This window comes from Hordeum vulgare, chromosome 3H (genome assembly GCF_904849725.1).
Source record: "Hordeum vulgare subsp. vulgare chromosome 3H, MorexV3_pseudomolecules_assembly, whole genome shotgun sequence".
NCBI classification, from domain to species: Eukaryota; Viridiplantae; Streptophyta; class Magnoliopsida; order Poales; family Poaceae; genus Hordeum; species Hordeum vulgare.
This window is the reverse complement of record NC_058520.1, coordinates 548,220,541-548,242,875: the sequence shown is the minus strand read 5'-3', so window position 1 is coordinate 548,242,875 and position 22,335 is coordinate 548,220,541. Positions and strand designations below refer to the sequence as shown.

General features: G+C 45.4%; 2 protein-coding genes across 6 annotated transcripts; one reads left to right on the top strand and one right to left on the bottom strand.

Annotated features, from left to right (window-relative positions):
* The first annotated feature begins 9,266 nt into the window (after nt 1–9,266).
* On the top strand, nt 9,267–13,841 carry LOC123444905 (ultraviolet-B receptor UVR8). 3 transcript variants are annotated; one of them, XM_045121788.1, is made up of 11 exons: nt 9,267–9,687; nt 10,456–10,529; nt 10,619–10,703; nt 10,799–10,924; nt 10,998–11,267; nt 11,366–11,602; nt 12,390–12,433; nt 12,698–12,880; nt 13,005–13,095; nt 13,177–13,220; nt 13,332–13,841. In XM_045121788.1, the coding sequence occupies exons 1-11, from the start codon at nt 9,429–9,431 to the stop codon at nt 13,452–13,454; spliced, it is 1,536 nt and encodes a 511-aa protein (XP_044977723.1). In that variant the 5' UTR covers nt 9,267–9,428; the 3' UTR covers nt 13,455–13,841. The 3 variants fall into 3 exon arrangements, with proteins under 3 accessions (XP_044977723.1, XP_044977726.1, XP_044977724.1); XM_045121791.1 differs by having other exon boundaries at nt 9,272–9,687; nt 11,031–11,267; XM_045121789.1 differs by having other exon boundaries at nt 9,272–9,687; nt 11,016–11,267.
* Nucleotides 13,842–16,202: 2,361 nt separating this feature from the next.
* LOC123444903 (transcription initiation factor TFIID subunit 12b) lies at nt 16,203–21,833 on the bottom strand. 3 transcript variants are annotated; one of them, XM_045121787.1, is made up of 8 exons: nt 21,202–21,830; nt 19,564–19,782; nt 18,590–19,099; nt 18,290–18,364; nt 18,082–18,160; nt 17,945–18,009; nt 17,111–17,310; nt 16,203–16,572 (listed from the first exon to the last, which is right to left on the bottom strand). In XM_045121787.1, exons 1-7 carry the CDS (start codon nt 21,730–21,732, stop codon nt 17,137–17,139), a joined length of 1,653 nt encoding a protein of 550 aa, XP_044977722.1. In that variant the 5' UTR covers nt 21,733–21,830; the 3' UTR covers nt 16,203–16,572; nt 17,111–17,136. The 3 variants fall into 3 exon arrangements, 2 of the variants coding, with proteins under 2 accessions (XP_044977722.1, XP_044977721.1); XM_045121786.1 differs by having other exon boundaries at nt 16,203–16,577; nt 21,202–21,829; XR_006631044.1 differs by having other exon boundaries at nt 16,203–16,577; nt 17,111–17,321; nt 21,202–21,833.
* Between the last annotated feature and the right edge of the window lie 502 nt (nt 21,834–22,335).

The following is a 22,335-nucleotide window of genomic DNA, read 5'->3' as shown; positions in this document are numbered from 1 at the left end:
GAGTTGTATATGATGCAACCAGAAGGTTTTGTCGACCCTAAGGATGCTAACAAAGTGTGCAAGCTCCAGCGCACCATCTATGGGCTGGTGCAGGCATCTCGGAGTTGGAACATTTGCTTTAATGAGGTGATTAAAGCGTTTGGGTTCATACAGGTTTATGGAGAAGCCTGTCTGTACAAGAAAGTGAGTGGGAGCTCTGTAGCTTTCCTCATACTGTATGTGGATGACATATTATTGATGGGGAATAATATAGAGATGTTGGAGAGCATAAAGTCCTATTTGAACAAGAGTTTTCAATGAAGGGCCTTGGAGAAGCTGCATACATATTAGGCATCAAGATCTATAGAGATAGATCGAGACGCCTCATAGGTCTTTCGCAAAGTACATACCTTGACAAGATATTGAAGAAATTCAATATGGAAAACTCAAAGAAAGGGTTCTTGCCAGTTTTGCAAGGTATGAGATTGAGTAAGACTCAGTCACCGACCACGGCAGCAGATAAAGAGAAGATGCGTACTGTCCCCTACGCTTCAGCCGTAGGCTCTCTAATGTATGCCATGTTGTGTACCAGACCTGATATAAACCTTGCCATAAGTTTGGTAGGGAGGTACCAAAGTGATCCCGGTATGGAACACTGGACAACAATCAAGAATATCCTTAAGTACCTGAAGAGGACTAAGGAGATGTTTCTCGTTTATGGAGGTGACGAAGAGCTCGTCGTAAAGGGTTACGTCGACGCTAGCTTTGACACAGATCCGGATGACTCTAAGTCACAGAACGGATACGTATATGTTTTGAATGGTGGGGCAGTGAGCTGGTGCAGCAACAAGCAAGAAGTCGTGGCAGCGTCTACATGTGAAGCGGAGTACATAGTTGCTTCAGAAGCGGTTCATGAAGGAATTTGGATGAAGGAGCTCATCACCGACCTTGGAGTGGTTCCAAGCGCGTCGGGTCCAATGACACTCTTATGTGATAACACTGGGGCCATTGCCATTGCCAAGGAGCCCAGGTTTCACCGAAAGACCAAGCACATCAAACGCCGCTACAACTCCATCCAGGACCATGTCCGGAGTGGAGTAATAGATATTTGTAAAGTACATACGGATCTGAATATTGCAGACCCGTTGACTAAACCTCTTCCACCAGCAAAACATGATCAAAACCATAATGCTATGGGTGTTCGATACATCACAATGTAACTGGATTATTGACTCTAGTGCAAGTGGGAGACTGTTGGAAATATGTCCTAGAGGCAATAATAAAATGGTTATTGTCATATTTCCTTGTTCATGATAATCGTCTATTGTTCATGCTATAATTGTATTAACAGGAAACAGTAATACATGTGTGAATAAATAGATCACAATGTGTCCCTAGCAAGCCTCTAGTTGGCTAGCTCGTTAGTCAATAGATGATCATGGTTTCCTGGTCATGGGCATTAGATGTCATTGATAACGGGATCACATCATTGGGAGAATGATGTGATGGACAAGACCCAATCCTAAGCATAGCACTAGATCGTATTGTTCGTATGCTAAAGCTTTTCTAATGTCAAGTGTCTTTTCCTTCGACCGTGAGATTGTGCAACTCCCGGATACCGTAGGAGTGCTTTGGGTGTATCAAACGTCACAACGTAACTGGGTGACTATAAATGTGCACTACGGGTACCTCTGAAAGTGTCTCATGGGTTGATACGAATCGAGATCGGGATTTGTCACTCTGCGTGACGGAGAGGTATCTCTGGGCCCACTCGGTAGAACATCAGCATGAGCTCAATGTGACTAAGGAGTTATTCACACGATGACGTGCTACGGGACGAGTAAAGAGACTTACCGGTAACGAGATTGAACAAGGTATAGGTATACCGACGATCGAATCTCGGGCAAGTTCTATACCGACAGACAAAGGGAATTGTATACGGGATTGATTGAATCCTTGACATCGTGGTTCATCCGATGAGATCATCGTGGAGCAAGTGGGAGCCACCATGGGTATCCAGACCCTGCTGATGGTTATTGGCCGCAGAGGTGTCTCGGTCATGTCTGCCTGTCTCCCGAACCCGTAGGGTCTACACACTTAAGGTTTGATGATGCTAGGGTTATAGGGAATTGTTATACGAGGTTACCGAAAGTTGTTCGGAGTCCCGGATGAGATCCCGAACGTCACGAGGAGCTTCAGAATGGTCCGGGGGTAAAGATTGATATATAGGACAGATGGTTTTGGACACCGGAAATGTTTCGGGCGTCACCGGTAGTGTACCGGGACCACCGGAAATGGTCTCGGGGGTCCACCGGGTGGGGCCACCTGCCCCAAGAGGTAGCATGGGCCAAAAGAGGGAGGGCAACCAGCCCAAAGTGGGCTGGTGCGCCTCCCACAAAGAGGCCCATGGCGCAGGAGGTGGAGAAAGGGGGAAACCCTAGGCGTTGGTGGGCCTAAGGCCCACCTAGGGGCTGCCACACCACCTAGGGTGGGAACCCTAGGGGTGGCACCCCCCTCCCCTCCTCCTATATATAGTGGGGGTTTGGGGGCTGTTTTGCACACGGTTTTCCCTCTCCCTCGGTGCAGCCCTGCCCCCCTCCTTCCTCCTCTCCCACGGTGCTTGGCGAAGCCCTGCCGGGAGATCTCGTCTCTCCATCGACACCACGTCGTCGTGCTGCCGGAGATCTTCCCCAACCTCTCCCTCCTCCTTGCTGGATCAAGGTGCGGGAGATGTCACCGGGCTGCACGTGTGTTGAACGCGGAGGTGCCGTGGTTCGCCACTAGATCGGAATCACACCGCGATCTGAATCGCCGTGAGTACGACTCCATCAACCGCGTTCTAGCAACGCTTCCGCTTAGCGATCTTTAAAGGTATGAAGATGCACTCATCCCTCTCTCGTTGCTGGTCTCTCCAAAGGAAGATCTGAATATGGCATAGGAAAATTTTGAATTTATGCTACGTTACCCAACACTATATATACCCCTTCCGAGGGTCAGATCTATACAATGATACAACAACACAGATATTAGCCATCCTACTCTTTTTACATGGTATTAGAGCGGTTTGTCTAACGACCTTAATCCTAGGATCTTTCACCACTTCTGTAGCGCGTTGCCCCAGGGAAGAATAATCTCCTCTCCCTAGGGGCGCAACACCCAATCAATCAAATATTTGATCAATTATGCATCTCTTATGTCGTCTTGTCCACTAATCCGCGTCTATAGATGTGGGATCGATGTAGGCCGTATAATCAATTTATTTAATATTGTGTTTACACGGTCTTGAACTCAAGACCTCTTGGCTTTAATACCATATTGAATCCCTGCTCCAACCAACTCATCCGAAAGTCCAGACTGATAGATAGAGGCCGGTAATATATTTCAACACCCCCCCTCGCATCTAGGCTATGTTAGTCTTTAGATGTAGGATCGATGTAGGCCACAGAATTGTTTTATTTAATATTGTGTTGGCAGGGTCTTGAACTCAAGGCCTCTTGGCTCTAATACCATATTGAATTCATGCTCCACCCAACTCATCAAAAAGTCCAAACCGATAGAAAAAGGAGGACAATATATTTCAACATATTGAATTCATGCTCCAGCCAACTCATCCAAAAGTCTGAACTATTATAGAGAGGCGGGCAATATATTTCAACACCCCCCTCACATTTAGCTATGATAGTCTTTAGATGCGGGATCGATGAAGGCCACATAATATTTTTATTTAATATTGTGGTTGCAGGGTATTGAACTCAAGACATATTGGCTCTGATACCATATTGAATTCATGCTCCAAACAACTCATGCAAAAGTCCAAACTAATAGAAAGAGGTGGGCAATATATTTCAACAGAGAGGAGCGATGGAGAGTGGTGGTTATGTGTGAAAGGAGAGTGAACGTGAATGAATGCACTTTGTGTGTGTGTGTGTGGATACTTGGGTTTTCTGCAGAAACTGAACATGCATGGTCAATCAATCAAACTAGCGTCATGTTTTTTTAGAAGTATCGAACGATCAGAGCCTCGTCCGAAGAGCCAAGCCCAACAAACTATCGAAGCGCCCAGCCCAGGCAAGCCAAGCAAACGAACGAACGTCCGCAGCCCAGCCCAGCCCCAACAGCTTCGTCTCGAGCAAAAACAGAAACACGATCGTGAGCGGCATGTCATCCGCCGTTGTTGACCCACGAGTGATCGTCCATGTCAAAACGGGCTCCAAAAACGGATCGGTAGTTTTTGTCACTTTAAATTTTAGGCGCGCTACAAAGTATTACGGTTTGTAAAGTGGTGGTTTTACAAGAGTGATGATGTGGAAGTGGTGGTTCTATGAATTTTCCTTATCCCGAGTGCTTGCATTCCTCTCGTTGCCTCTTTACGTATCTTCGATGTCGGTTGTGGCAGAAAGAGTCTAGTTATGAAATGACCTATGATAATTATTCCTTAGACTTTGGATTCCAATGGACACAACATAATAATGAAGACGTTGTTTGCTTGGAAAGAAATATCCGTGTCTTCGTCCCCGTCTCAATAATGTTATTCTTGGCATTGTCATACTCGAGCATGCGAAAGAATGTTTTTGGTTAGTGTTGTTGATATCCTACGAGTTCGAGTTTGTGTTCGTGTGTTCCTGGTGCCATTTGTTTTGACATGTTGATTTAGGTATGTTTCTCTATGATGTGCAAACAAAAAAAATTGTCCCACTCGTGGGGAGAGTCGCGACTAACAATTCTTCAAGACACTTCAGGCTCATACATGACATTAAGTGGTCACGTATGAATTCCTCTTTTCGGCTAGGTCTCATATAATGCGAGGACAATATATGTATTTCTATTTTCAAAAAATAACCAATGATTGTTTCCCCCTCCTTTTTCTACGAGCGAACCCTCGGATTTGTTAATAAACCAAGCCAGATACAAGTAGCAACCAACAAAGATAGAAAATTATCACAAAATCCGTAAGTAGCCACATAACCGTCGTGTTGGACGGAATGGGTCAACGATGTGCCACCGTCATGGCGCTCCGCATGTTCACTCGTGAATCTCCATAGCATACGGTAAGTCTCAGTACTTAGGTCTTGAGGACTTGATGAAGAAGTCGTCTTTGATAAGGTCTCCAATAAATCTAAATGTCATGAGCTCCTATACAAGTAGTAACAGCAGCCAACGTAGACCGCAATAACACCAACGCACCACCCCTATAGACTTCACAACAAGTGCAAAGTCAACCCCACCATGATGAATAAATAGTCAGAGGGACAAAAACATGAATAACAGGTCACCGCCTTCGCCGCGATGACCAAGCACAAAGCCCACCAAGTTAATAGATCAGAGAGCGCTTCCAACAGCTCGCCAACTTCCTGAGAAAGAAAAACAAATGGTGGCATGATTATTCCAAGCAGACGCCGACTCCCCCAACATGACGGCATCGCCCAAACAAACTACACACCCGTACAATCGACATATCGAGACCTAGTGAAAGGGCGTGGATGTCGCCTAAAGGGGGTGAATAGGCGATTTAAAATAATTACGGTTTAGGTTTGAACAAATGCAGTATAAAACTAACTTTTAATTTGTCAAGCACAAAACCTAAAACAATTGGGCTCACCTATGTGCACCAACAACTTATGCTAAGCTCGATAATCAACTAAGTGACATCAAGATATATAACAAGAAACAATATGGCTATCACAAAGTAAAGTGCATAAGTAAAGATCTCGGGTAAGAGATAACCGAGGCACGCGGAGACGATGATGTATCCCAAAGTTCACACCCTTGCATATGCTAATCTCCGTTTGAAGCGGTGTGGAGGCACAATGCTCCCCAAGATTCCACTAAGGCCAACATAATCTCCTCACGCCCCCGCACAATGCAAGATGTTGTGATTCCGCTGAGGGACCCTTGAGGGCGGTCATTGAACCCTTAAAAACAAGGTTGGGGCAATCTCCACAACTTAATTGGAGGCTCCCAACAACACCACGAAGCTTCACCACAATGGCATATGGCTTCGAGGTAACCTTGAATGCTCGGGGCAATCTCCACGACCTAATTGGATACCCCGAAACTTGCCCGACGCTTTACACCACAATGATTGAGCTCCAAGGCACCACCAAGCTTCTAGGACACCAAAGCATCCACGAAGAACAATCTCTAGGGTACGAAGCTCCCAAGGGTAACAAGCTTCTCAAACTTCACTTCCATGTTTCACCATGGAGAACTCAAACCAGTGCAACTAATGCAATGGAAAGAACACCGAAGTGAAAGTGATTCGTGGAGATGTGGAATTGATCTCCTCTCTCTTTTCCCTCAAGAACTAGCAAGAATCATTGGAGGGATTGAGAGTTATCAAGCTCTAAGAAGGTCAACAATGGGGGCAAACACGAGCTGGAAGGATGGGGAACCATTGGGGAAGAAGACCCCCCTTAAATAGGTCCCCATGAATCTGACCGTTACAGCTGTTTTTACACGGAAGCGGTACAACTGATTGCCAGGGCAGTACAACCGATCAGCCTAATTTAGCGGAACAACCGGCCAGCCACTGCCCAACAACCGATACAAAACAAAGACTTGACCCGAGGTTCTACCTGCCACGACCGTTGGGCATGGCTAAGTCCCAAGCGGTACAACCACTTGGAACACCAGTATTACCGGCTATACTTAATATACTGTCACAACCGGGCCATCACCGCCCAACTACCGCAGCTAAACAGAGCCGTGTCTGGTTGTGGACCGGTGCTGGGCCGGTACAACCGCCCACGAGTTGAGCGGTACAACCGCCCTAGGTAGTGGTACAACCGCTGAAAGAAAAAGGAAATACCAGAACTGCCATAACTTCTGCAAATGAGCTCCGAATTGAGCAAACTCAGGCTTGTTGGAAATCTTAAGAAGAGGCAGTTACGAAAAATGCCAATGATATAGAGATGTGAAACCTCTATGAATGAAGAACTGGCAAAAACTCCAACATCGAAAACATCATAGAAGATGCACATGAACTCCGTTTTTATGAACTCGAGCTTGTCATAAAGATGACCATAGGTTGTAAAACTCACAAGGAGAAACACCAAACAAGAACCAAGAAATATGATGCAAGGATGCAAATGGTTTGAGCTCTCAATGAACGATACAATCAAGTCACTTCACAGCCCCCCTTGATAGTACGACAATCTATCCTAAAATAGAAAAACCTATCAATGGCAAACCTATACCTTGCACATAGTCCACTTGAGCTAGAATACGACAATCTTAACTTCCTCAAGATGGACCGCCTTTCTTGATTGCGTTGGCTTGATGAAGACAGGTAAATTGCTCCCCATACTCCACTATGGGTGAGACACTCTTCAGTACATCTTCACAAGTCCATTACCACCACAATGGACGGCAAGCTCCAAGGATGATATCTTCGTGATGCTCCACTTGAACTTGCACACCGCAGTCTTGATGACGATCACCACTTGACATCATCCTCCATGGGTTGTATGAGATCTTCCTCTTGACGCAAGCCCATGGAAACACACATGACCCTACAAAGAACTCTCACGAAGACCATGGATTAGTACACAAAAGCGTAATGGACAATGCTTACCATACCATGGGATCACTTGATCCCACTCGGTACATCTTGTACGCTTTGTGGGTTGATGAACTTGATTTACTCTTTGACTTCGTCATGATAAACCTTGTGTCTTTATGACCAATCTTTGGATAAAGCCTTGAACATCACCTTGATCATCATATAAACTCCTTGAAACCAACATATTGACTTCAAGAAGTGCCTATGGACAAATCCTTCGAATATAACTTAAGGCAATCATTAGTCCATAGGGATTGTCATCAATTACCAAAACCACATACGGAGAAATATGCTCTAACTTCTAGATCATCTACAGTTTCCCCACTCTTTGCTGTCACGGAGGAAGGAAACCATCATCCTTTTTCGCAATGGAATGAGGGTTTCCTCTTTTTCGCGTGGGGCCGATTTTTGTGACTCACATATGTAGTTTGTTTTATTTTCTTTCAGTATTTTTTGCAAAAAGGATTAGATATATTATAGAAGTTCATCAGAAGGACAAAACATCTTAAACAAATTTACATAGAGATTCCGAGACCCAGACTGACCACTATTGGCACCGACGTGCTCGTGGCACCGCTCCTCCACCGGAACCGGCTTGACCTTGTCAATGACAGTCGGAAAGTCATTGTGCACGTGACCCTAAGGACCATCGCCCTTGAGCCGTGGTTGTTGTCGTTGAACCTTGCATAGATATGAATCACCTCACAACAAAGCTCGCTACATGGAGAGAAATTGTAACCTCACCGCCCCCCCCCCCCCAAAAAAAAGGTAGGGATCAACTATGAGCGCCGGAGCTCCCTCAACTATGTCTAATAGTTAGTAATGATTTTTTAATAAAAAGAAATAGAAACCATTTTACATGAATGACGAGCTATATAAAAAACAATGCAAAAGAGAAAGATAAAAGGGACAGTTTGGTAGAGTAGGGCGTTTTGATGACCAAGCTTCATGGAGCCTTTTATTTTTTAAAATTTAAAGTTCAAATTTTTTGATTTCAATATTTTTATAAATATGTAACTATACAAGGATGAAATGTATGTGTGTGTAAAAATTCAGGATAAAATATCTTTAAATGGGATATGTACAAAAAAAATTCTAGACTTTAAGGATAAATAGTATCATATGTTAAAAAGCATAAGATTTATCATTTGACACAACCATTATTTTAAAGTATTTCGTCATAAAAAATTACACACATGTTTGTTATGCCTCCACGTATATTTATATATTTTTTATTTTTTTTAAATTATAAAATACGATTTGATGATTTTTGAATTTTTTAAACCGGCCTCCATGGCCGAGTTTCGAAAGGCATTTCCGCATTTTGGTAGCACAGTTCCTTGTCTTTTAAAGCAAGAGGAGGTGTATGTGGGTCATCGGCTGTAAAAGAGTGAAGTCATCACCCAAAACAAGCGAAGCACGGAAGGCATATTTTAACTGGTGGACGCGGAGGTCAAAATCGTGTGGTGTGGTTGGTGCCCCCTCTCTGGCCCCCGCTTCCCGCCCCACCCCGGCCTGGTGACACGTACGCCCGGTGTGGTCCTCGCCCTCAACCTCCGCCCTTCCAGAACCTTCCTGCCATTTCCTGGCCAGGAATCCCCGGCCCGATCCAGCGGCTCCTCCCGCGCCACGTGTACGGTCCCTGCCACCTCGGCGTCCGACGTGGCTCCCCCGCCCCCGGCGAAACTGATACGCCCCAAATCTCGCTGCTTCCAGCCTCACGCTCCGAAAGCAGGCGCCCGCTGCTCCCACTTCGCCAAGCCGAACCAACGCCATCCTCCACCCCTCTCCCCCCCCCCCCCCTCCCCTCCCCCCGTGCGGCCGCCAGCGAGCGACCGCGATCGAGACGGAGGCGATAGCCGCGGGGAGCACGGAGGTTTTCGACGAGATGAACGGCGGCGGCGGAGGAGGAGGAGGAGAGGTGGGCTTCGTGGGGGGCGGCGGGGAGGAGGAGATGGACGAGGACGGCGCGCGGGAGGAGGCGGGGAAGGGGCAGGTCGTGCTGATGTGGGGCTACCTCCCCGGCGTCTCGCCGCAGCGCTCGCCGCTGCTGGGCCCCGTGCCCGTCAGGCTGCCCCCGGCGGCGGCCGGCGACGCCTGGAGGGACGTCTGCGGCGGAGGGTGCGGCTTCGCCATGGCCATCTCCGGTGACGCCTCGCGCTCTCCCTCCCCATTCCGTGCTCCGTTTCTGTTGTGCTGGTTTCGGTTAGTTCGTTGGTTGCTTCTCCCCGCTCGCTGTGCGCAGATCTGCTGCGTGCGTCGGCTTCTGCGGTTTATGTTTCTGCGCGGGGATTGCTTGTTTGTTATATTATACTACTAGTAGTAGTATTCGGTGGAGGATTTTTGGCCTCATGAGTGAAGGGCTGTTTTGCGGTACAAGTTCTCTGTACGAGTAGTGCGTCGAAATTTTCTTGAATTAGCACACCTTCGCACATGCTTTTGGAACAGCTGGCCGTGAAGTTGCATTTTGGTGATGGTGAAGTGGTGAGCGAAGGTTTGTAGTTGGGATTTGTGTTCTACTGAGTGCTAAACATTGAAAGAAAAATGAGAGAAAGGGTTACATTTGTCGAGCAAAAGCTTGTTTCCGATTTCCTGGACCATTTCTTATGATGCTCTCATGGATCACGTCCATACTGGTATGATGATAGATGGAGCAGCAGGACGAAGGACCTCGGGTTCTTCGAATGTCTGTTCAAATCCTTTCTTTGCTTGAACATGGCTGTAAATTTGCCCCTTTGTTGGTTGGACCAATACCAACAGAATTTGCTGATGTACCGTGCAAATTCAGACTGTTAGTTCTAGCTGCCGTTTATTCAGTGATATGCCAAACTGAAACATCTTCTGTCATTAGTTAGTCTTTGTCAATGTGATCAAATTCTAATCGGACACTGACCTGTGCATTTTATTTGCTCAAGAGTCTGGAAAGCTCCTCACCTGGGGATCTACTGACGATATGGGTCAAAGTTATGTGACGGCTGGGAAGCACGAGGTAAAGTTAACACCCTCGTTGCCTTTGCTCTCTTCTACACCATGAGAATACTCGAAGATGTTGCTAACGGAGCCTCTTGTACATCTCAGGAGACTCCAGAGGCTTTTCCTCTTCCTAGCGATGTCGCGATAGCGAGGGCTGATGCTGGATGGGCTCATTGTGTTGCGATAACCGGTATGCAGCTCATCATACATGCAGAACTTCGTGCTTTCGTAAGAACTCAAAATTCTGGTATTGGTACTATTCTCATAAATGTTATACTGGATCAGATGAAGGGGTTGTCTATACATGGGGTTGGAAAGAATGTGTTCCAACTGGAAGGGTCATTGCAGACCAAGCTTCAGTTGGAACTTTGGAAAAGGATGAAAGACAAAGCGCAAGTGCCAACGACCAAGGTGACGATGCTTACTACATGTCCTTTCTCAGTTCTGCACTAAAAACATCTTCAGAAGGGTTAAATGTTTACAGGTATATCACATAACAAAGGCAACTCCATTGCAGTGAGCCCCAGGTCACAGGTGTCTAGGACAAGCAGTGGAGCGGCATCTGGTCCTTCCGAAAGTAGAGGTACCGAGGATAGCACCAAGAGGCGACGGTTGTCTTCAGCTAAACAAGGAAATGACAGTTCGACATCTGGTGATGAAAACCTTTCTGCACCACCTTGTGTTGTGACATTTAATACTGGAGTGAAAATAACGGCAGTAGCCGCTGGTGGTCGCCATACATTAGCATTATCAGGTAATGTACAATAGTACGTTTGTCGGTGCTCTAGTAATATTTTTAACCTATCTAGGGAACTTTGCGGATTAAGACCCAATGTTCCTTGAAAACTTCAGATTTTGGTCAGGTTTGGGGTTGGGGATATGGAGGAGAAGGGCAACTGGGTCTGGGGTCCAGAATTCGGACAGTTTCCTCCCCTCATACTATACCTTGCATTGAATCAGCATCATACAGCAAGGATCGGCCATCAGCTATGAAAGGCAACAAAAACGCTGAAGGGCAGATTAATAAAGTAATGGGAAGTCGCGTGACGGCCATTGCATGTGGGGGCCGCCATAGTGTTGTGGTAACGGGTTAGTTCTTCTTTCAGTTTCTTTCTGGTAATTATTTTATCATATCCATGTATAGACAGTACCAATCATGTTTTGTCTCGAGATGTCATGGGTCAATAACTTCAGTTGGATACATTTCTGTGTGGGCAACAGTAGATATTTCCAACTGGTAAGTTTATTTTTGGCTTAACAGTGTAAAATAATATTTATGGTGTATTCAAGAATGAAAAACCTATTGCTGCGAGCTTGTTTCACTGTAGCAAGGTGATGGTGCTTACAGGCAAAAAGGTCTGGTGCTGTTTAGACCCTATTCAATAGGCAAGCTTGTAAGATACCTTACCAAGCTTGTAAGAGATCGTCTATAGTGGAATTTCCAACCAGAATGATGAATGGGAGTACTTTTTGGACAAATGCATAATCATCAGATTAATAAAACTAAGACAAGATGCTTCTGGGGACATTTCTCCGCTGAAACCACAGTATTAGCTATTGTTCTGTAAGAGTTAAGAGTGCTGCCCTTTTCCATTGTACATATCGCGGATTGCTCAAGAGGACCCAAGGTCTTGGAACTTGGTGGCTTGACTGTGTTGTGTTGAGGAGGCATTCGATTAGCACTTAGTCCATTTTTTGGTTTCTGAGTTCGTCCTGGCCTTATCCCCTTATTAAATGCAAGACAGGGTCTGCAGTTGTTCCTCTTTCTTGATAGAAGGGCAGTGCTCCTGCCCTGTTACTTCATCAAAACATAGCCCCCTTAAATTTTAGTCCAGATTTCCCCTACACCTTTTTAACAGCTAGCACTTGTTTGCAGATTCAGGAGCACTTCTTGCATTTGGGTGGGGACTGTACGGGCAGGTTAGTCTTTCTATTTCGTCACATGGTCTGATCAATCAAGTTTGTGATCCCAATTATTTATTTTGTATTGATTATAAATTTTAGCAATGGATCAGATGATATACTTGGGGTAGAGGTGTGTATGGCTTTGTATTCATGATCTGCCATGCATAAGACTTGTTTAGTTGGAAAATACCATCTCGGAATGGTTTTATGCTGTGATTGTTTTCCTTGAGACATATTTCATAAAATCAGTGTTTCTGATCTCCATGCTTCTGTTTTCAGTGTGGACAAGGGAATACAGATGATGTGTTGAGTCCAACATGCGTATCAGCCATTCTGGGAGTCAAGATGCAGGATGTTGCCGCAGGGTTATGGCACACGGTATCCATATCTGCAGATGGCGATGTGTATTCCTTTGGAGGCAACCAGTTCGGGCAGCTGGGGATTGGTTCTGATCAAGCTGAGGTGGGAACTTTGAGTCCTTTTTCCATTCTTATTACATAACATAATCCGATTCAGGGATACTAAGTGTGTAGCTGTCTCTTCACTTGCCCAAATACATAAGAATGTTACTTCTGTTTTGATGCAGACTATACCAAAACTGGTGGATGCCCCCAGCTTGGAAAATAAGAATGCAAGATCAGTGTCGTGTGGAGCTCGTCATAGTGCAATAATAACAGGTATAGCGGTCGTATTTTCTTCTGGAAGTAATGTTTTATTTTATTTCTTGATTCTAACATTTTTTTACGAAATTTCTGCAGACGAGGGCGAAGTCTTCTGCTGGGGATGGAACAAGTACGGCCAGGTAGGTATCTCTTTACTTTTACCACTATATATGATATTCACAGGTGAAGTGGGAAAAAACTTGGTGTGCTGTGATTTCTGATCTGAGATTTGGAGTTGCGCCTGCGTGCAGCTGGGCCTCGGCGACTCCATGGACAGGAACGTGCCCTGCATCGTGCCCGTGGACGGGTACCACCCGCTGAACGTGTCGTGCGGCTGGTGGCACACCTTGGTGCTCGCCGAGTCCCCTACGTGATGCCGAACCCCTAGCGAAGGAGGGGCTGAACTGCCCCCGTAGGTCAGGTGACAATTTTGTTAGGAGTTTGGTAGACTCATCATCCATCCAGGTCCCTTGTACATACATGACGGTGCGCTGCATACAGTCATCCATCATCCATGTGTATCTATTCTTTCCTGTGCACCACCTGTGGAGTGCAGCGTTGGACAGACAGGTTTGTATTGCGCTGTGTATACATACGGTGGGGGTAGGAGGATTTGCCTGTACGCTTGCACTGTTTGATTTGTGTATACATTCGAGTAGGTTCAAAGTGCGCGTAATTGTGCTTGTACGGTGGCTCTCGCGTTTGCTGCTCGCTCTGAAGAGATGTATAACTTGAAATGTGAAGGGCGTTTTCGTTTGTTACCTCTGCTCTGACAGTTCCAAATAATTGAAGTCCTCCAAGTCAAATTTGGTTTAAGTTTGTCCGAGGTTATAGAAACACATGTTGACATCTAGGACCAAATCATAGTCTGTTGATGTGTTGCAGGTTGCTCCGTTTGGTGTGATGATGTCTTTGTTGGACTTTGTGGTTCAGGCGGTGGGTAGTGAGGAATTTGTCGACCCCAGTGCTCCGAGGCTTTGATCTTGCCGCCCTGCATCCATGGCTACACATCGATAATTGATCACCCCCCTGCCCGTCTATTGCTCAATGGGGAGGAGCCAGCCATCTGGTGCCAATGTGTCATCATGACGAGGAGAGGGGGCAAATATCATGTGCTCCCATCCTTGGGGTGCTCCAATTTCAAAACATCAATTTTAAATGTTTGATTTTTTTTTGGAAAAAAATGCATATGTTCTCAAGGAAATTGATTACAACCCCTAAAAATTTCAGGTCCAAGCTTAAAATGTACATTGAGAAATTTTTAGGGGTTGTAGTCACATTCCTTTAAAGATTCATATTTTTTTCCAGAATTTTTTAGAACATTTAAAATTGTTTTTTTTTAAGTTGGATTGTGGGGACACCCCAAGGATGGGAGGGCTTGATATTTCCCCAAGAGGAGAGGTGTGATGTTGCCTCTCTAAGAGCGACGCACTTTCCTTTTCTAGAAAAGAAAAACAGTGCAATATCTAGACCGACGCATCTAAAAAAAATGCAACATCCAGAGTTCTAGACGGACAAGCATGGGAAGCATAGGTTGTTAGTGGATTTTCGTGGATTTTAGTGGATAGGTCAGTTTCCCTTGAGCTTCATTTGGTCGTCTTGGGCTTGTACTCTTTCTTCAAATGAAAGGTAGAAGAATCGCTTCATTGATTAATTTTAAGAAACACAAAGTTGTTTGGTTAATTAACGGAAAATTGGATAAAAACCGTCACAAGCAAGACCCCGCATGCAGACTACTCACATACATTGGAGCCACATGATTATAGAGACAAACAATCACACCCAACACAACATTTCTACAACCTCAAACACTTGGGTCTCAACATCATAAATGAAACTCCAATGATTTGATGTAACATGAAAAAAACACATCGATGAAGGCGAGCAACACAAACGAGCCCCCGGTGCATCTCAAAGAGGTGCATCATGGGACGACCTGCGCCGCTCCTTTATCACCACACTTCTTGATTGCACTTGATTGATTTCTCGAGTTTTGACGTCCGACCGCCTAGTTCATGCTAGGATCCAAATTTGTGAGAAAATCATTAAGCTTGATGGCAAACATGCCCCTTATGTCTGGCATTGATGTTTCGGCCACAACAATGTCTTTGCCTACGGGAATCACCTGGCCAAAGTACTCAGACGAGAGTGTGGCAACATCCTGAATATTGTCATATCATGGAACCACTGGCTAGGCTCGAGGGGTGCTGGAATGAGCCTCAATGCCATCGTCGAATCCACAAGAGACCCATCTTCTGATGCATCCCTCATCCAAGAGGCTCCAAGAATGGGCCTTGTACTCCTGCGTATGATATTCCTTGATGTTGTGTGTGTTCTTTTAGTCCCCGTCCCCAAGCTCTAGTATTTTTTTTTCTCATATTTTGTGAACTTGCTTTTCTCTTTGTTTTTTTACCGGGCTTCTACGATTTTCGGCCTAGTTTTTTTTAGAAACTGGGTCACTTTGTATTTTTCTTCCTGGATCTTAATAAAATTGCCTTGCATTGTCAAAAATTCAGTCTATGGAGATTTTTTATGAAATATATTTTTGCTCTAGATGTATTTGGTGTTGTATCTATAAAGTTGGTCAAACTTTGGCAAATTTGACTTCAGACAAACCTAAAAGTTCAATTATTTATTTTGGAACGAGGGAGTAGTTCCTTAAGGCCTTCTTCAGTTAAACCCCTTTCCAAGAGGATTAGAGAGGATTTTTACTCGTGGGGGATTTAAGCCTCTTTCATCTCTTTCAAATACCCTCAGTACTTTCTAAATTTCGCTGTGTTGGCAATCGATGCCAGACAGTGAAATGGACAGATGTGACTATTCTCTAAAACTTCAGCACAAAATGAATGCAACCTAACCCTTTTGCACAGCCGAAGCGATGTGTGATGGCGCGACAGCTAACGGAGGGCGTCGTGTCATGGAAATCCAGGCCAAGGCACCATTCTATCAAGATCCCAGCCATAGGCGTCATGCAAAAGGGTCATTTTATGAAATATTTTCAGATCAGGTTCATTTTGTGCTTAAGTCCACTTTCACCCAGGAAATAGAAGCATCGGCGGCTCCATTCCTCTTGGCAGGGCTGAATTGGTGAGCACGTCCGCACCAAGTAACAAGGCATGATATACATACATTTTTCTTTAATTTGTCTAAATTACGAGTTTGCTTGCACTACCCACACGGCAACAGCATAGCACAAGAATAAAAGGCTCCATGTCTGCATAAAGGCATTCAAAACGAAAAAAAGGCTGCCCCGTTTGCAAAACGTTATGTACAAGGAACAGGGGAAGCCACAAAGATTCATGGACAATAAGGTTACAGACGACTGATGCAACGCGAACGGCCCTGTCAGCCAGCAACTGCCTTTTCCTTCGACTTCGAGACAAGCCGGATTGGATAGGTAAACAAGCAGCCGCCGTTTGTCCACAGATGCTCATATACCCATCGAGTTATCCATTGAGTTAGAGACCATTGGTGAGTTGTATGTCCTAGAACCTGCACTGCAACATTCAATGGGTCAGGCGCGAGATGATTAATGCAACATCCTGATACAACAGACTCAACAAAGAAGATACATAAGGCGTGACAAGGAATTGAAGGCGTTTGGCAAGGATTAAGAAGGATTCAATCCCCTACAAATCAAAATCTCCCGAAACGCCCTCCAATCCCCTTGGGAAGGGTGTAACCGAACAAAGCCTAAGAGGGGGCACTTTTTTGTGAACGTTGTAGTATTTGAGATTATAAGACCATCATGAAAATGGAAGGCCTGACGTTGCCTATGAAGGTCTGCATCACACAGAATGGAACTCTAAGTAGTGAGGAGTATTTGTTCAGAAGTGGATTAATCAAATTATGCACTAATAGGTGGCACGTACATTATAAACGTGATACGACTCTGATTGCAGCAGAGGTTTCAAAGCCATCCTATCAAAGGCCCTCAATGGATAGTTATGATGTACATGTCCCAACCGAGGTCAGTACCATTAAAGATTGTTCCAGCTTGACCAACAGCGTTAAAAGTTAGAGAGATTACCTTTCCACCGAGGGGAACAGCAGAGCTCAGAAACGAGGAACTTTTGACAGAGGGCCCACTGTAGGTGTTTGTGAAGGATCTGCAACCGGACCTCTGGTCTGATGATTGCCAATCGAATTATTAGCAACTAATTTATTGGTTGCGCTTCTAACTCCAGCAGCGTCACACTCTGGCTGTTGGGAATCCACTGCTGCCTTTACCTGTTGCAGTTCTACAATCCAGTCAACCTTTTGTTTGTGCATGTTAAAAGCAGTATCGCAAATGCAAGTAAAAGCAATTGCAAAAGATGGCTCCGGGTAAACATTCATTTCAAGTACACCACGCACATTGAAGTTAATATTTTGTCCATATTAAGAGAGCAAACACTATTTCAGTTTCAGCCATGACCACAAGATAAGCAGATACTCCCTCCGTTCCAAAATATAAGACCTTTTAGAGATTTCACTAGGAGACTACATACAAAGCAAATTGAGTGAATGTACACTCTAAAATAAGTCTATATACATCCGTATGTAGTTTATAATGCAATTTCTAAAAGGTCTTATATTTAGGAACGGAGGGAGTATAACATAGTAAATGGAGGCTGAAACTCCATCAGATACTAACTGTTTGTACTTTAAGAGACTACCGGCTTGTCAACTCCGAAAGCTAGAAAAGCCCAAAATATACGGCAAATTTACTGAAATAGTCAGGACAGTGCCATGGCCAGTAATGTTCAGTGGGATTTGTGCATACCACAAATGCACATGTACTGAATATAATGGGATAACAGCGCTGTGGTGATTTCATATACTCCGTAGAACATAAGTAACGGCAAAATACCCTTCATCTTACATAATTTCTCTGTGGATTCTTGTCTTCCTTCGAAAAACCAGGAACTGTCAGATGCCAATTTCTCTCTGCATGAAATCAATATAAATATATAAGCACAAAAAATTGCTTGCATCACATGAGAGAGAGAGAGAGCATACGTAAGTGCAGCAGCACATCCTTGGCTTCCAGAACGGATGACTTCCTGTGCTTTGCCAGGGTACACGCAAATGCAGTCACCTAGTGACAAACCAAAGTCAGGCAAATCACAAGATTCTCCAGCAGATAAAATATGACCAAAACCAGAAGAAAATGTTACTAGAACTCTGAATCGAATACGAGACAATCTACAAAGAATGAACACAATACCGATTCAATGAAGTCATCAGCAATCTCTAAAACCAAATCTTCCACTTCTGGATCAAGTTTGCCGAGGGGATCCACCTGAAATAAGATTTCAAATTTAAAGAAGGACCAGATAAACTCAGCCACAAACTGAACATAAGTTTTTCCTGAAAACATTAATCACATCTTGCCAATGATATACTCCCTCCGTCCCAAAATAAGCGACTCAACTTTGTACTAACTTTAGTACAAAGTTAGTACAAAGTATCGGAGGGAGTAGTAATTAAAATGCATGTTCCCAGAAAAGGGGAAGCCGTTAAATACCTGTGCAACCAAGTCTTGTATTTTTCTCTTCCCAAGAAGTTGGTTAGTTCCTTCTGCTCCTTGACTTCCACTTCCACCAGCCATAGTACCACATGACAAAGGCGTGCCCGGCTGCGATCCTGTCAAGTTTGCAGACTTCTGGGAGCCAGATGCTGACATCCTTGGAGATTGTTGCTGTTGCTGTTGCTGCTGCTGAAGCTGCTGCATAATGTGCTGCTGCTGCAACAACTGCTGGGCATTGAGATGTGGATGCTGTTGTTGGGCTTGTGCAATCTGGTGTGGAGTCAGCCCTGTTTTCTGAAGTTGTTGCATCAATAGCATCCTTTGCTGCTGCTGAATTTGGTGTTGCGATGGTGAGGCCAAAGATGATTGCATGTGCTTCAACCACTGCTGCTGCTGTTGTTGCGAAGATGACATTTGCATCATCTGCCCATTTTGTGACACTCCAGGCAGTTGTGAGTTTAATCCTGTGATCGATGCCGTTCTCGACAAGCCTTGAGCAACTCCCTTCTGATAAATGAACCGATATCAAATCTAGGCTGTGGTCCTTGGCAAAAAGAAACTAACGCATAACATGAAAGCCTTTGCAAAACCAAGATAAACAAGTAACTATAGCAGCATGCAACATGTGGAATGCAGATGAGATAAACCCTGGCTATGATAACTCGTACTCTGTAACGTGGAGCAACATAAAATATGAGTAAGCACACGCAATATCTCAACTTCTGTTTGGTTCATTCCTTGTGCCATAAGAATTTCATATCACCCCGTAACACTGAATAAAATGCGGCAGAGATATTTGTTATTGCCTCAGACGTGCTTCCAAGAAGATGCTTTTGCTTAATCATAACATTCAAACACTAGAACCACCACGAGGCCATGGACAGATATTACACCCAACATACTTGAGAAAAGAATGCAAGCGAACGAAAGATAATTGCTTTCGCTTACAGATCAAAAGTCATTAGAGGTACCTGCGGAGATAGTGCGGCTTGCTGCGACGCTTGCTGCGGCCTCATTTGGGCCTGGGCAAAGCGTTGTTGAGCATATGGAATAGTTCCATTTGGTCTCATCTGGTTCATCCCCAAAGTACCCATGACTCCCATGGATTGCATCCCTTGCATGCCTTGCAAGGCTTGAGCTGCGTTGGCAGTATTAAATTGTGCACCTTGTACCATTCCTTTTTGCCTTGGCTGCAGTAACAAGAAAGGTTAATTACACTGCAAGGCTTATAACTAGCAGAAAGTAGCAGGCACTAAAACAAATCTCCATCGTCATCATAATTTATAAGAAAAAGTAAAATGGGGCAGTATTGTTCTTATTAAGGGGTTTCCATTTCATTCATTATTAAAAAATTCCAGACCTAACAAAGATACAGAAATAAATGTGACTGCAAAGACGAGTTAAAAACAGAAGACCTCACTCTGGGGCCAGAAATTTAGTCTTTATTTCTTTACGAGCATCTAGTCTTGAATTCTTACAAGCATAATGACCAGCATTTACTATTCGAATGAGTTACCAGGAGATTCTGAGTGTAAACCAGATGTTCACTTTTATTTAATTTGCAATGCATCATCGCACCAAAGAGGTGACATCCTTCCGTCTCTCCATGTCATGGGAGCAACAAATGACTTTCTACGAATTCAAAATTCCGAATACATGAACCATTTATTTCTACCCCCTCCGGTCCTCTAAGGGTGTGTTTGGTTGGAGGGATACGCTAGGGTGGTTGTGGGTATCCCCAACCAGGTGGCTGGGGATAGCCCTTTTTTTTGTTTGGTTGGAAGGGTAGGGTTATCCCTTTTTTTGTTTGGTTGGGAGGATGGAATCCTGCCGCGTCGGCCTCCTCCTGCGCCACCCGCGCCGGCCGCCTCCCCCCCCCCCCCCCCCCCCCCCCGCCGGCCGCCTCCCCCCGCGCCGGCCACCTCCCCCCGCGCCGGACGCCTCCTCCCGTGCCGGCCGCCCTCCCGCGCCTTGCCGCGTCGGCCGCCCCAGAGTGGTTGCCACCGCCCGCCCGTTTTTGGCGGTTGGCCACATCCCTTTTTTTGGAGAATATTCCAGCATCTGGTTGACTCTATCCCTCCTCGCCCCAGATCCAAACGCATGGCAACCACAGAAAAAAGTGGTTATCCCTGTCCCTGGGAGGATATCCCTCCAACCAAACACACCCTAAAAGCTGTTGTCCTGGACACCGGTACAGTCTTCAAAATAGAACTTTGACTATTAATTTCTATTATAATATACTCCCTCCGTCCCATAATATAAGAGCGTTTTTTACACTATACTAGTGCCGGAAACGCTCTTATATTATGGGACAGAGGGAGTACTACTCAAAAGTTGTGGGACAGAGGGAAATTTTATCCAGACATTTGAATGGATTCCCTATAAGATGATATAAAACTGCCTCCATGTATGAATGTTACACAAGTGAAGTGATAAGAAAACAAGCAATGTCTAACCACAATTAATCATGATCTTCCGAGAAAAATGATTTGTAATTAAATGCACAGTTTTCTCGTCGTTCCTTCTTGTTACAAGTGACATTTATGCATGATAAGGCTATAATGTATGTGTTATATTCAGATTACTTATGCCCCAAACCCCAACTTCACCTGTGCCATCATCTGCGACTGGAGCCCGTAGTGCGCGGCAGAAGCCGCGTTGCCCTGCCCTTGCATCATCCCGAGCTGCCCCTGACCAAGCATTGCAGCGCGGGCCGCCAGCTGCTGCTGCTGCTGCTGCCCCAGCTGCGCTCCGCCACCTGAGAAGCTCATCTGCCCTCCGTACATCCTGGCCGTTGCCGCGGAGTATTGTGGAAGCTGGCTGGCAGCGGCGAGGCGGGAAGCCGAACCCGAGCGCTGGATCTGGCCGTAGCCTCCGGCGCCGGGCACTGCCTGCGTGGGCGAAGGCGCCTGCAGCTGCTGCGGACGAGGCGGGAAGTCCGCGGACCCTCCGCCCGCAGCTGCCGCGGCTGGATCGAGCTGCGGGGAGGAGATGACGGAGAGGTCGGAGACGGTGGGGGAGGGGGGGATTTGGGGGGACAGGAGGGGGGTAGGGTTGGAGTTTTGCGGGATGGGGGCGGAGCCGCCGAGCTGGTCGGGCTGCGGCGAGGCTATGGCGGCTACGGACGGCGGATCCGCCATGGCAGGCGGGGTATAGGGTTTCCGCGGGCGGCGGTGGCCGGAGACGATGCGGGGTGGACGGTCGCGTGGAGGGGCGGGGACTAGGTGCCGGTCGTGTGGGACAGTTTGACGTGTGCGCGTAGTCTTTTCCCGATCGAGTCAGAAGGTATTCCGGTCACTGACAGGTTGGCCCATGCGATCGTTTTTCTTTCGAGAGCACCAGCCATAAGCTCTACCCGCAAATCCATGGATGCCTCTTCGTAATGGAAATACCATAACCAATACTGTATCATGTATCATACGTATCAACTAAACAATTTTAATACGAAGATTGTAGCCTTTTAAGAGTAAGAACTAGGAAGATTTTAAACGCTTCGGTGAAATAATTAGTTATGTCCTTTTGCGTACTCGCTTGACTGATATTTTAAAAATGCATGTATGTGTTAAGTATATAAAGGATATTATTATCAACAACAAAAAATACGTAAAACTGAAATTGCTACTATGCTTGCTAATTATTTTTTTGATGATGGAGTGTCTAAGAAGTTGGCACATCCTGGTATACCCACAATACCTTGTTCCATTAAACAAAACTATGTTATAACTGTTTTATGTGATTTAGGA

Bases quoted from the DNA above. Each gene is read 5' to 3' on its own strand.
- LOC123444905 (XM_045121788.1), top strand. From the start codon at position 9,429: ATGAACGGCGGCGGCGGAGGAGGAGGAGGAGAGGTGGGCTTCGTGGGG. The intron at 11,603-12,389 runs GTTAGTTCTTCT...ACTTGTTTGCAG, and splicing joins CCATAGTGTTGTGGTAACGG to ATTCAGGAGCACTTCTTGCA. The intron at 12,881-13,004 runs GTGGGAACTTTG...GTTTTGATGCAG, and splicing joins TTGGTTCTGATCAAGCTGAG to ACTATACCAAAACTGGTGGA.
- LOC123444903 (XM_045121787.1), bottom strand. From the start codon at position 21,732: ATGGCGGATCCGCCGTCCGTAGCCGCCATAGCCTCGCCGCAGCCCGAC. The intron at 19,100-19,563 runs GTACCTCTAATG...TTCATTTATCAG, and splicing joins AAGCCGCACTATCTCCGCAG to AAGGGAGTTGCTCAAGGCTT. The intron at 18,010-18,081 runs GTATGCTCTCTC...GATTTCATGCAG, and splicing joins GGATGTGCTGCTGCACTTAC to AGAGAAATTGGCATCTGACA.